The 14,589-nt window shown below is 32.8% G+C and overlaps 1 protein-coding gene across 12 annotated transcripts in view; it reads left to right on the forward strand.

Moving 5' to 3' along the window:
• RICTOR (RPTOR independent companion of MTOR complex 2) overlaps positions 1-14,589 on the forward strand; it is a 112,090-nt gene that overhangs the window by 68,254 nt on the left and 29,247 nt on the right. For all 12 annotated transcript variants that reach the window (XM_070586937.1, XM_070586939.1, XM_070586938.1 and 9 more), the window contains 15 exons: positions 546-628; positions 3,209-3,296; positions 3,836-3,926; positions 4,037-4,103; positions 4,248-4,328; positions 6,017-6,117; positions 8,455-8,620; positions 8,861-8,962; positions 9,089-9,135; positions 10,594-10,729; positions 11,114-11,313; positions 11,615-11,741; positions 12,114-12,278; positions 12,432-12,508; positions 12,960-13,038. In XM_070586937.1, coding sequence (XP_070443038.1) covers positions 546-628; positions 3,209-3,296; positions 3,836-3,926; positions 4,037-4,103; positions 4,248-4,328; positions 6,017-6,117; positions 8,455-8,620; positions 8,861-8,962; positions 9,089-9,135; positions 10,594-10,729; positions 11,114-11,313; positions 11,615-11,741; positions 12,114-12,278; positions 12,432-12,508; positions 12,960-13,038 — 1,610 coding nt within the window. The remainder of the gene's footprint in view (positions 1-545; positions 629-3,208; positions 3,297-3,835; positions 3,927-4,036; positions 4,104-4,247; positions 4,329-6,016; positions 6,118-8,454; positions 8,621-8,860; positions 8,963-9,088; positions 9,136-10,593; positions 10,730-11,113; positions 11,314-11,614; positions 11,742-12,113; positions 12,279-12,431; positions 12,509-12,959; positions 13,039-14,589) is intronic.

Consider the following 14,589-nt stretch of genomic DNA (forward strand, 5'->3'; position numbering starts at 1 on the left):
CAGCAGATGGGAGTAGTAGGCAGTCAGATTCATGAACCTTTTTGGGTATGAAACAAATAGAAGGAATTTAAATGATAAAATTATTGATAGTCTCTAATCAGTAGAGAAATTCAGAGAATGTTTGAAATATATTATCTCTTATGATAACCAAACAATATAATATTATAATTTTGCTTGGAAAAATATCGCAGATTTTGTATTATGGATATATTACATACAGAAATTTTTTTGAGGGACTTGCCCAGTGGCGTAGTGGTTAAGTTTGCGTGCTCTGCTTCAGCGGCCTGGGGTTCACAGTTTTGGATCCCAGGCACAGACCTGCACACCACTGTCCATCAAGCCATGCTATGGTGGCATCCCACATACAAAATAGGGGAAGATTGCCACAGACGTTAGCTCAGCAACAATCTTCCTCAAGCAAAAAGGAAAGTTGGCAGTAGATGTTAGCTCAGGGCCAATCTTCCTCACAAAAATAAATATATAAATAAATAGAAATTCTTTTGAAATCTAAGTCAGAGATTTCTTTTTCTTTTTATCCTCTTTAGGTATTATTAATTTATGTAAACCTGGAAACTCTGGGATCCAGTCTCTAATTGGAGTACTTTGCATACCAAATATGGAAATAAGGGTAAGTAAAAGTTATTGTAATTGTTTTATTCTTTGACTTTTAACAGAGAAAATGAATTGTAAAAAAAGTTATTTCAGATGATGCCTTTTCCTCATAAATTGTTAATCTGTTGCATAGAGCATTTTAAAAATACATAAACATTTACTACCTAATTGAATACTAAGGATAACATGAATCCTTTGAAATCCTGCTATTGTTAGGAACTATGACTTTATTAAAAATATGAAATTAATTATACTTTATGCATTAAAACATGCAAACAATACAGAAGGGCATTCTCGTTGTAAAAGACTGAAGCAATATAGCAACATATTTACGAAGGAGTACGTGTAGTATTATGCATTCTAACTTGAGCTTTTATAATATGTTCTGAGTAGTGGTTTTGATTAAAATTGGGTTGTTAATATTTATTCACTTATTTATTAGATGTAGTCCTAACTTCTTAGTGCCTAGGAATTTGTATTGAACAGCTAAAATAAATTGAAATTGTAGGGGGAAAAAATTAACTCTTCAAGTGATTCTTCCTTTTCCCTTTAAATGTTTTTGTTTGTTTTAATTTTGTTCAAAGGAATAAAATTTGCTGCTTTCTTATTTCTTCTTTATATGAACCAAGCCTAGAGTTGAAAAATAGTATTAGAAAATATTAGCCAGGAGTGCCTCACTTAAAATGTGAACTAAGCATTTAGACCTTGGAAATGAAAGGGTGTGATTATAGTTGGAAAGATCTACGGCCTATGAGCAGGGAACTAAATGTTAGGGCAATGGTGAAAGAACATAGTCTTTGGAGTCTGGCTGACTGAGGTTTGACTCCTGGTTTTCTTACAGTTGTGTGTCACTCAGCGACAGGGATGTGTTCTAAGAAATGTGTCATTAGGTGATTTCATTGTCGTGTGATCGTCATAGAGTATACTTACACAAACCTGGATGGTATAGCCTGCTACACACCTAGGCTATGTGTATTGCTTGTTGCTCCTAGGCTACAAACCTGTACATTATGTTACTGTACTGAATAATGTAAGCAATTGTAACACAATGGTAAGTATTTTTGTATCTGTATGTATCTAAACATAGAAAAGTATGGTATAGAAGTAAAAATATGATATAGAAGATAAATGGTATACCTGTATGGAGGAGCACTTACCATGAATAGAGCTTTCAGGACTGAAAATTGCTCTGGGTAGGTCAGTGAGTGAGTGGTGAGTGAATATGAAGGCCTTGGACATTACTGTATCTTATTGTAGACTTTATAAGCACTGTACACTTTGGCTACACTAAATTTATAAAAAATATATATATTTTTCTTTCTTCAATGATAAAGTAACCTTAGCTTACTGTAACTTTTTTACTTTGTAAACTTTTTAATTTTTTTAACTTGTTGACTCTTTTGTAATAACACACCTTAAAACACAAACACATTGTACAGCTGTACAATGTTATATTTCTTTATATCCTTACTCTATAAGCATTTTTCTATTTCTTTTTAAAGATTTTCATTTTTTTAATTTTTCCTTCTTCTCCCCAAAGCCCTCCCAGTACATAGCTGTATGTTTTAGTTGTGAGTCCTAGCTGTGGCATGTGGGATGCCACCTCAGCATGGCTGGAGGAGCAGTGCCATGTCTGTGCCCAGGATCCGAACTGGTGAAACCCTGGCCTGCTGAAGCAGAACATGCAAACTTAACCACTTGGCCATGGGGCTGGCCCCAACATTTTTCTATTAAAATTTTTTTTTTTTTACTCTTTTGTTGAAAATTAAGACACAAACACACACATTAGCCTAGGCCTACACAGGGTCAGGATCATTAATATCACTGTCTTCCACCTCCACATCTTGTCCCACTGGAACATCTTCAGGGACAATAACACCCATGGAGCTGTTATCTCCTGTGATACAGTGCCTTATTCTGGAATACCTCCTGAAGGACCTACTTGAGGCTCTTCTTGAGGAGGTATCACTCTTTTCAGAAATATGTCCATGGTGATTTGTTTGTTTTTTTCATCATAGATTTGCTTATAAACAGGTAATGCATTGTGAACATTCCTCTCTATTAATGGAAGCCTTTTGATGTTGAGGTCCATGTTTTCAAACTTTTTAAGAAGCTTGTTGAAGTCTGCAAAAGTTTCTGCTAAACCCTTCACTGTGAATTTTCTTGGGAGTTCTTTTTCTTCTCCTGCAGTTTCCTTTTTCTTGCTATGATGTCACTAAGCATCAGAAATTTTTCAGCTCCATTATAATCTAATGGGACCACCGTTTATGTGGTCATTGACCGAAAAGTCGTTATATGGCATATGACTGTATTTATAGCTCCATGACCTTGGGCAAATTACTTTTAATCTTTAAATCTATTTCCTCATATGTACAATGGGGACAATAAAAGATTTATTGAAAAGATTAAAAACCATGTATGTAGTAAGCATTCAGTAATTACCCCTTTTCTAATATAGGCCTGATGACAGTAGTTTTCTAAAATACAGTAGTTCTGTTTTTATCAATTTTTTATTCTCAATATAGGACATTTAAAAAATCTTTAAGCAATGATTTAGTCCATAAGAAAAATGAACTGTATATGTTTGCACTTGCAGCGAGGTCTGCTTGAAGTGCTGTATGATATATTTCGTCTTCCTCTACCTGTTGTGACTGAAGAGTTCATAGAAGCACTGCTCAGTGTAGGTAAGTATTGAAGTGCATTTGTAGCTATTCATATAATATAACTTTTTAAATGGCTTATCTAATGGACTCTCTCTTAAAGGAAAAATACTGTACTAAATATTGAATATCATTTTCTTTTCTTACGGCATTATTGGGGCATGAAATTAATGTAAAAATAAAACCTCAAATAAAATTCTAAAAATAAGAAATCTTAATTTCTTCTCTATCACCCTAGCTCTTGCAGATGAGCAGTGAGAGTAATAGAAAGATGGACCAAGAAAGGAAGAAAGGAGACAATAAGAAACCTCTGTAATTATCAAATTAGATGGTCTGATTCTTGTCTTATTTTAGCCAAATGACTCCTGAGTCCCCAAATGAAGAAAGTTAGATCTGTGTGCATTTACATACATCATTTTTTTCTGTATGCCTTTTTCAGTCTATTTTTTAACCAACATTTAGAAAAATTGTTCATGGCTTGGCTGGCTAATGGTTCTACACTTATCTGAAGTGTTTTTTTGACATCTAATTTTCTTCTAACCACCTAATTTTAACTGTTTTAGATCCAGGTAGGTTCCAAGACAGTTGGAGGCTTTCAGATGGCTTTGTAGCTGCTGAGGCAAAAACTATTCTTCCTCATCGTGCCAGATCCAGGTAGAATTTAAATAAAGAAATGGTTCAAATTTATTATTACTGTTTTTACATTAAATTATGTAATATTTGGAACATTATTTAAATTGTTTCTGTGCTGTGTTCATTTCCAGGCCAGACCTCATGGATAATTATTTGGCACTGATACTCTCTGCATTTATTCGTAATGGACTTTTAGAGGTAAGACTTATAAACCTGATTTTATTCTGTTTTATTTATTTTGTTTTCTCCAACGAATTCTTTCAGAACAACAGACATAGATGATACATAAATGTATTCATATATACTATTTTGCAACTATGATATTTTCTTTTACTTTCAAAGGGTTTGGTTGAAGTGATAACAAACAGCGATGACCATATCTCGGTTAGAGCTACCATCCTTTTAGGAGAGCTTTTACATATGGTAAGTTTAGCAACTTCTGATTATGTTTCATGTCATTAATGTTTTAATTTATAAACAGGTTATTTTAGCAATGTTACTTTGTATTATCTCAAAAAAATAAATTTGCGTCTGTTTGAATGTTTATCTTTGCATTACAAAGAGCCCTTGATTCCTCGTATCTTGATTTATAGAGAGGCTAGTTTTATAAATGGAACAAATATAAAAAATACAAAATTCTGAATATTAATTTTTACGCTCACTTTCGATGCTGACACTTTCAGTCCTGTAAATCTTAGTGTCTCTCAGAAAGACTTCCTACCTAAACAGCAAGAAATTACAAAACTCATAGATACTACTTCAGTCAGCTAGAAATGGAGTTGATGTATGGCAATCAGTGCCTGAATTAAAGAAAATTTTGTGCGAAATTCTAAATATAACTGTCTTGTTTGAACACAGTCTTCTCACTAAACTTGTAAGTTGAGGTTCAGAGGGTAGGAATCTTTTTCTTTATTTTTTTGGCCTTGATTTTACGACATCAGTAACTTCTGGAAACAGGGAGCTAGGAAAGTGATCTGACCATTTTCTACTCCCAGTAAATTAAGCAATGGGGGAACTCTGATCGTTTGCAAGGTAGAAATTCTTATTTCTAGGTTACCTATTAATAATATACTAAATAAAAAGAACCACTTTAAACTCATCAAGGAAGAAGAACCCTTATGGCAAATCTTTTCAAGTTATGTTATGACTTGCTATTGTTGGCAAAGTATTTTTTGTTTTTATTGTTATTTCAGTCTCCACCTCCAGTTCTATCCCACCTCTGTTTAAGTGAGGTACAGAGAATTGAACAGAGTTTAGTGATAACTGTTTTGTTTATCAGTGAGTTATTTAGCCACTTGCTCTCTTCTTCTTCAGCTGACTATGGAAGAATTCAGTAATATTGCAGGTTCTCAGGTCTGATTATTTTTACTTCTTAAGATATCATTCCTCCTAAGGTTATCAATATCCAGAATTCTTTGCTTTTCCTTGATGGAATTTCTTTCTAAGTTTCATCTGTTCCCTTCCCCCATAGACCAGAATTCTCTGATTCCCTTGAAATATAAAAGCTGGTCATTTTGAGTATAGTGGTGTTAGTTCATTGCTTGTTATACATCTTCTGGCTTCCACATTTAGGTAATTTACTTATTTTCTTTGATAGAAAGCAGAATGAGTAGTGGAATTTTGTTTGGAAAGCAGGAGTTAATAATAAGTTTCTTGTTTGAAAGATTATTGGACTATGAGGCAAACTTATTTTGAGATGATGGTTTTTAAAATTTAGGAAGTCAACTCATAAGTTATGGTATTACAGCTAGCATCTTAAATGTTATTTTTAATGTAACATTGTAGTACGGTATCTAAGTTTTGATATATAAAGCTTTAAGGTCATTTAAGAGTCGAGTTTAATCCAGTATCACTTAAAATTTATAATTTAATGTCATAGTAAAGGATCTATGAAATTCAGTGGTTTTATTAATGTTATGTGAGTTTGTACCTTTACATTGGTCACATTTCATCCTTGTTGAAAGTACATAAGATAAAAATTATAAATATGTATTGGAAAGTAAATGATTAATTTCATAAGACCTCAGAGTCTTTAGTTTTATATCTGTGGATAATCTGTAACATAAAATATTTCTACTTCTCAACTCATAGAATGTTATGTTTCCTTTTAGGCGAACACAATTCTTCCTCATTCACATAGCCATCATTTGCACTGCCTGCCAACCCTAATGAACATGGCTGCATCCTTTGATATCCCCAAGGAAAAGAGACTGTAAGTGTCAGAGCCCTAGCAAAGCTTGTCCCTGGTGTTTGTATTTGATACCCAGTTAGATGACCTTCTCTTCTTTTTTTTTTTTTAAAGATTTTTTTTTTATTTTTTTCCTTTTTCTCCCCAAAGCCCCCCGGTACATAGTTGTATATTCTTCGTTGTGGGTCCTTCTAGTTGTGGCATGTGGGACGCTGCCTCAGCGTGGTTTGATGAGCAGTGCCATGTCCGCGCCCAGGATTCGAACCAACGAAACACTGGGCCGCCTGCAGCGGAGCGCGTGAACTTAACCACTCGGCCACGGGGCCAGCCCCGACCTTCTCTTCTTTTTAAAAAAGTAGTATATATAGGTTATGCTAGGATGTTCTTTTAGGGAAGCCTTACAGATAAGAGGAAAATTAATAGTTTTATTTAATAATTTGTATTTTAGACTGTAAGGTATTAGGACTTAGTAAAATCAACTTTTTCTAGCATGTTTCTGATTAAGGACATAGATTTTCTACTAGATCACTAAAAATGTTGTTTGAGAGGTTTTTTCGACTATTTTACGTTTTGAGCAACAATTTAGGCTCTTTTTTAATGTCTAAATTGTTTCAAATTCATGAAGCACAAAGACTAACAGTGTATTCTTTTATATGTGTGGTTAAAAATTATGGAAGTGAGTACCCTATACTATAATAACTAAAATTCTTCAATGCTGAAGGAGATAATTGCAAACAGAATTTATAAACAAAAGTGTGGTAATACAGTTATAGCTCTGCTGGAGTTCCAGTACTAATAATAAAATACAATTTAAAGGGTAAAGATGGAGGAGCTTGATTGGGAAGTACTAGTAGGAATCTTTTTTCACTTGGTAAAGATTATGTCTAGGCCAGGGGTGTTTTTTTTTTCCCCTATTATGATCAGAAAAATTTATATATTTGGACCTCATTATTTCTTTTTGTAGTGTTAGTGAAATGTGGTTCATTAGCTATTCAGAAATGAATTTTTGTGAACAGTTATAGTACGTTTCTCAAAAGTTTAGTTAGATTTAATAATTAAGTACACATATGGGCTGCACTATAAATAAATAATATTCTGTTTATTAATTTTGATTCTGTCAATGAAAATACTATTGTTTAACAGACTGAAGTTGTGTTATAAACTGAGGGCATGAGGGCCCATCTCAGTTCTGACTCTAGCTTACATTAGTAATGGTAACTTTCAGTTTTTATTTCAGTAGTTTCAAGATGGAAAAATGTACTTTCCCAAAGCCTGGTAGACCTAAACTCTCTGGGTCAGATTATGGCCATGAATTTCGGGATTCATGAGGAATTTAAACTTACCTTCAAAATTCTAGTAATAATAGCCTTCTTAGAATGCTTTTTGTTTGTTTGGGTTTTTTTGTTTTCTTTTAGCTCGGTAAGCTCCTTTACTGGATAGAGTAAATACTTGCCAATCTGAGCACATCTCAAGGTTTTTAAATTTTAAATCTGATTTGTATTTACCAGAAGTTCTGAAGTAGAGACTTGATTGCTACCAAATTCTTGCAAACTGCACTTTTATGCACCACAAAGAAGTAAAAATAATTTTTAGAAGGATACCATTTATAGTTGCAGATCAGTGGGAAAATAAAGACTGTTCAGTTGATGGTGGAATTATTGATTATTCACATGGGAAAATGAAATTATCTGTCAACCTCATATCTTAAATAAAAATCAGTTTCAGGTGGATTAAGGACTTAGACATGAAAAGCAAAGTTTTGAAACAATTATAAAAATATATAGAAAATTAGATTTCTGACCTTGTAGAAGGAGTTCTTAAAACCAATATATAAAAAGTGCCCATCACCATAGAAGAAAAGATTAGTAAGTACATGTTTAGTTGAGTCTAAATAATTAGTATTTCTTCATATAAATCAGCAGTGTTCTTGATTTTTTTTTCCTTATTCCAAATTTTATTTTTTAGCATCTCTTTTATGTTATTTTACTTTTTGATGGGGAAGATTCACCCTGAACTAACATCTATTGCCAGTCTTCCTCATTTTTTTTTTTTTTCCGCTTAAAGAAGATTAGCCCTCAGCTAGCATCTGTGCCAGTCCTCCTCTATTTTGTATGGGAGTTGCTGCCTCAGCATGTTTGACGAGTGGTGTATGTCTGCGCCTGGGTTCTGAATCCATGAACCTGGGCCACCGAAGCAAAGGACGTGAAGTTAACCACTACACTACAGGGCCGGATAATTTACTTTTTAGTAACAATCTCTACCTTGAATTTATGTAAATTTTAATAGAGTAGGTCACCAAAGTGATCTCTTTAAAGTTACGCTAGCCTTGCTATAGTATTGATTGAATTTTTTTCTCATTAGGCGAGCCAGTGCAGCCTTGAACTGTTTAAAACGCTTCCACGAAATGAAGAAACGAGGACCTAAGCCTTACAGCCTTCATTTAGATCACATTATTCAGAAAGCAATTGCCACACACCAGAAACGGGATCAGTATCTCCGAGTTCAGAAAGATATATTTGTTCTTAAGGTACTGATATGAAATCACCTTTTTGCAGTTTTATTCATGTGATGGATGTTCAAATGGCTCCCAGGTTTTGTAAAGACTAGGCAGTTTTGAGCTATGTTTTACAACTTTTTAAAGTTAAAAAACCTCGATAATTCATCCTTAAATGAAATATCTTTGCTTTTCTTTTTAAAATTTCAACGTAGTTTTCTGATGTGAGGACAGTTTGCCTTAATTTTTCTTATTATTTTCTGGTGATTTTAGGATACAGAGGAGGCTCTTTTAACGAACCTTAGAGATAGCCAAGTCCTTCAACATAAAGAGAATCTTGAATGGAATTGGAATCTTATAGGGACCATTCTTAAGGTATGACAGGATGCTTCTTGGTGATGGGTTGATTGTCTTCATTTTATTATTCATTGTAATTCAGCATAATTGTATGTTTGGGAATTGATAAATATGTATATAATATAACATATTATGTTTTTCTAGTGGCCAAATGTAAATCTAAGAAACTATAAAGATGAACAGTTGCACAGGTATGTAAGAAGTGTTTTGCATTTAAATTTTAAAAACTTAGTTTTGAATTATAACTAATATCTACTGAAAGTAATAGTTGGTGTTTTAATGATACATAAATTTTAGTAGTTGGTGTTCAATAGGTACATAATGTACATTTTTATATATAGTCTTATTTTATAACCAAAAAGCATCAGCTGATTCTTTTTCTAGTTATTTACATTCTAGTTTTAGTTTTGGAACAAATGAAGTACTTGAAATAAAGCTTTCTCAATTTGAGGTAATATCAACCATGTGGTAATCTTAGCTCTCACATATGAGGATGACATAATAAGGACATATTGTTTCCCCTCCCCAAAATAATGGCCATTTTTAATATTTCATTTCTACTTCCATTTGCATCTGACTTTGGAGGATTCATTCTTCCTCCTCTTTATACTCCTCTTAACCAAGTTGATGCTCTCCATACCTTCCATAAAATATAGTAATGTTCATAGCATGTAAAGCACATCAAGCTACTATGCTGTTCTCTAGTACCCCCATGCATTTTTAATCCTTCCCAGTTTAGATTAACCAACCACCATTACCGATCTTATTAGAGGTCACTTAAGAGGGCCTTTATTGCATCTTTAGAAATTCGTCATTAGCATTATTATTTGATTGTATTCATCTACTCATGATATTTAACTTAATATCTATATTAAGTTTTGAGAAATATATAGAACGTACAAATTACATTGGAATAAAGAACTATAGCACTAACTTTTCATACTCCTTGAGAACAGAGATGATGCCTCATTCAGCTTTGTTTCTCCAGCTCCTGGACCTGAAAACCTTTATTGGATTGGATTGTAGTACATGAAGTTAAATTGAACTAAATTAGGTGGAAGCTTAGAGCATACTGTTGAGAATTATGACATTGAAATATCATAAATTATGTCCATTGCTTCATAAATTCAGTTGTCTAAATTTTACCTGCAGCTTTTATGCTTGGCTTTTTGCCTAATTGTGAAAAAACTGACAAAATCATAGTGTGGTAACATTTGCTTACAATTATTTAGTATAAGATTATTTTATAAAGCCGTGGGACAAAGTTCTTGATAAAATACTGTAGAAGAAAATTTATGTCGAGGTGGCTTCCTTATATTTATCCAACCTTATCTTCTTATGTTATATCTGCATTTTTCCTACTAGCATCTTTCTTCTCCAGTATTTCTTTCAGGCATCTCACCATAAAATTCTTATTTCACAAAGATATTGTTTACAATGAAGAGGCTTTTTTTAGTTGATTTTGTTGTTTTCTTTTTTTGTTTTGTTTGTGAGAGAGAGAGAAATGTACCAAATGTGTTTATTAAATTTCTTGCCGTTGGTTTAGACCTAAAACTTACTCAAAACTTTATGATGTCATAAGCTATGGTTAAGATTCTAAAATAATGGTTTGCTTTCTTACTTTGTTGCTAATTTTATTCTGATCTTAGGTTTGTACGAAGACTACTTTATTTTTACAAGCCCAGCAGTAAATTATATGCCAACCTGGATCTGGATTTTGCCAAGTCTAAGCAGCTCACAGTTGTGGGTTGCCAGTTTACAGAATTTCTTCTTGAGTCTGAAGAGGTAATAAGCACTTCGAATATTTTCCAAAGCAAATGTTTTTCATTGAATTTTCCCCCTTCCTTTTATTTCTGAATATGCATAAGCTGTATTTGAAAACACAAAAAATGAGCCCACGCTTCGATTTGAGTTCTTAGTCACTAGCTACGTATGTGACATTGGGCAAGTTATTTGCCTTCTAGAAGATGTGGTTTTCTCTTTGTAAAATGGGAAGTAATACCATATCCATGCCACATTGTGTTGAATGGGATTAAAAACAAAAGATTGACATCTGTTATTAGTAACTTCATCATTATCATTAAATTTTTTGGACTTGATTAAAGTTGATTTTTCTAATTATAGGCACTAATGACTTTTCCAACAATATCACAATGTATTTGCTTTTAGGATGGGCAAGGATACTTAGAAGATCTAGTAAAGGATATTGTTCAGTGGCTCAATGCTTCATCTGGAATGAAACCTGAAAGAAGTCTTCAAAATAATGGTTTATTGACTACTCTTAGTCAACACTACTTTTTATTTATTGGAACACTTTCTTGCCACCCACATGGAGTCAAAATGCTGGAAAAATGCAGTGTATTTCAATGGTGAGCATACCTAGGTTCTGTTTCAGTATATACCTAAACTTTATTTTTAATGTAGTCAGAAATGGTATGCTTTTTAGTCTATGTACGTGTGTTTAAGTTTTATTTAAATGCAAAAAAGAAAAATTTAGTGTTGTCTTGATGCTTTGATATTCTTTTTTTATGTGATATTTGTCATTAAATGCTTTCTTTTATAAATGCTTGTTTGTATTAGGAATTTAAAAGTATTTGTTAAGTTAATAAATTGATACAGGAATTTCTAGTAATTCTTGAAATAATGAATTAGTTTCATCCTTTTTTTTAGTCTCCTTAACCTTTGCTCCTTGAAAAATCAAGATCACTTGCTGAAACTGACTGTTTCTAGCTTGGACTATAGCAGAGATGGATTGGCTAGAGTCATCCTTTCTAAAATCCTAACTGCAGCCACTGATGTGAGTATAACGTAGGCAATAAAAGTATTTTTTAATAACCAGTTAATTCAATACTTTATAAGTTTTCGCCAAGTAAAATTAATTATAAATTCTAAGAACATGAGATGAAATTTGTTTACTTTAAAATTTTAGTTCGTCCAAAGAACTCCATAGAGTATTCACAATTTTACATAAAGGGGAAGAAGCAGCTAGATAGAAACAAAAGTATTTTGTTTTACCAGGACTGAAAAAGTATTCATATGGAGGGCTAACCCATCAATTCCAATCTTTGTGCCCATTTCAAGTAGCAGAACTGTCCCCCAGAAGAGTCAAATTGGCTGTCCATAGCGAAGTTTGGCTTGTTTTTTTTAATGTTCTCATTTACTTTTACAGGCCTGCAGGCTGTATGCAACAAAACATTTAAGAGTATTATTGAGAGCTAATGTTGAATTCTTCAATAATTGGGGAATTGAATTACTAGTGACCCAGCTACATGATAAAAACAAAACAATTTCTTCTGAAGCTCTTGATATCCTTGATGAAGCATGTGAAGACAAGGTGAAGGTTCATTTTTTTTAATATAATAAAATATTTAGACATGAATTTTTATTAAAATATTCAATTTTGAGAGAAAATTATGTGAAATTTTGGAAATAGAGAGTTTACTATCTTTATATAATTGTTAATTTGTCTAATAATTATTTCTTTTAGGCCAATCTTCATGCTCTTATTCAGATGAAGCCAGCTTTATCCCACCTTGGGGACAAGGGTTTGCTTCTCCTCCTGAGGTAAATTTTCAGTAAATTTTTTCTTGTAGTTATGTTTTCTGTTGTGTTCTTTCTGGCAGTGTATATTAAAGCTGGATTCAAGTCTGAAAAGGAAGCACTCTAAAGAGGTTAGCTGTTAACTCTGAAAGAGGCCTATTTTAGAATCTTGGACATTCTGTACTACTGAAACTTTGTCTTTTCATCGTTTTCCTTAATGCTTCTTTTGCATTTCTATGTCTCCTCATGCTTTTCATGATTTTCTTTACTGTGATTGGATCCATGTGTTTGCACAAGGATTGTGAAATTTGTAATTGAAGTTAGCAATAAGTAATAGTTGACCTTTTAGTTTTATGAAGGAGTTATTCCTAAAGTTTTTTAGCTCCTTAAACATATTTTTTGTTTGAGATATTTTAGCTCCTTAAACTTTTTTTGTCAGGCTCAAAGCTAAACTATTGCTTGTTTTAATTTACAGATTTCTCTCTATTCCAAAAGGGTTTTCCTATTTGAATGAAAGGGGATATGTAGCAAAACAATTGGAAAAGTGGCACAAGGTAACTTTCTATTGAATAAGATTCAGTTTGTATGTTTCTGTCTTGGGAAATAGGTTTGTGAATTTAGAGGATTTTTTAATGTCAGTGTTTTGAAACTAAAGAAGTTAAATATTTAAACATTCAGTTGAAGTTGTCTTAAATTCTTTATAATTATTTATATTTTTAAACTGCAGTTATTTTATAGTGAGCTATTGAATTTGTGTACATTCTGTTGAAATTTTGCTTTCAGCTTAATTGATATCATCTACTAATATAATTTATCAACCCTACTTACCATCGTTTCTTTTAATCTTGAGTGTATAGCTGTTTTAAGCTAAAACTAAAACAATTTCCTGAATGAAGGAAGATTGTAGGACAGTTCTAACAAACAAATATAATAATAATTAAACTTTATTTTAGGATGCTACTTTACATCAATCTGAGGACCAGCTTCTTGCTGTTGTAGATAATAAGGGAAACCTAGGAAGAAGGGAGTAATTTGAAGGTGTTAGATAACTTCCTAGCTTTTCTTTAGCTGGTCATCATTTTGGCTTCATTTTGTTTGAAGCATTATAAAATGTCAAAGCATCTTAGAAACTCATGGAATAATCGATCCTAATGTAAATGATTTTTAGATTTTCCATCATTTCAGGTAATTATTTATATTGCCTATATTGAGCCATATTTCGTAAGAGATCCTCACTTTTAAAAAATACTTAACTGGAAAGCATACAACTTCAGGCATGAAGCCTTTCAATAATTGGTGAATTAGAGAACTAAGATAAGATGTGATAGTTTAGTTCCTAAGTAGAAGATATTTAAACCAATTACCATAATAAAATTAGTCAGCTTATTATTACAAATGATAATATTAGGAAATTGCTTAGCAAATCTGGTACAGTATTTTCAGATAGTAGGTACAAAATAGGACTGCTATAACAAAGGCATGTGCCGTGTATAAGGAAACACAGAGGAAGATTTAATGATTCTGCCTTAGGGATTAGCAAAAGAAATGTTAGATGGGCTCAGGAAAAGATAGGATATTTCAAATGGTCTTAAGGAGTAAGTAGGCAAATAAATTGGAAGAAAGATATTCAAAGGTGAGGGAGCAGAATAATAAATCTGTATAGATTATTGAAACTTCACAGACTCGTGAAGAAAGCCATATTCCATGCAGTTGGGGCTAGGATAAGTGGGAAATGGCAAGATGAGTCTGGAATGGTAAATTAGAACCAGATTGTAGAAGGCCTTATAAGGCACGTTATGTCATACTAGGGAATTTCAATTTTATAGGAAGTGGGGGAATTGTTACAAGTGTTTAAAGAGTAAGCATAGAGCTGTGCTTTACAAACATGACGGATCACAATGTAGAAGCGTAAGTTTGTTCCTCAAAGGTAAAAGGTAGGAATATTGAGAACAATTTAGAAGCAAGAAATGATAAGAGCATGAGCTTCAGTGGTGATGAGGTTGGATAGGCAGGGACATGTTTTCTGGGCATTTCTGAAGTAAGATGGACAGAATTTGTGGACTGCTTGGATATAATGAGTGAGGGGTTTAACTTGACTCTTAAGG

The sequence above is a fragment of the Equus przewalskii genome, chromosome 20 (genome assembly GCF_037783145.1).
Source record: "Equus przewalskii isolate Varuska chromosome 20, EquPr2, whole genome shotgun sequence".
Taxonomy (NCBI): Eukaryota; Metazoa; Chordata; class Mammalia; order Perissodactyla; family Equidae; genus Equus; species Equus przewalskii.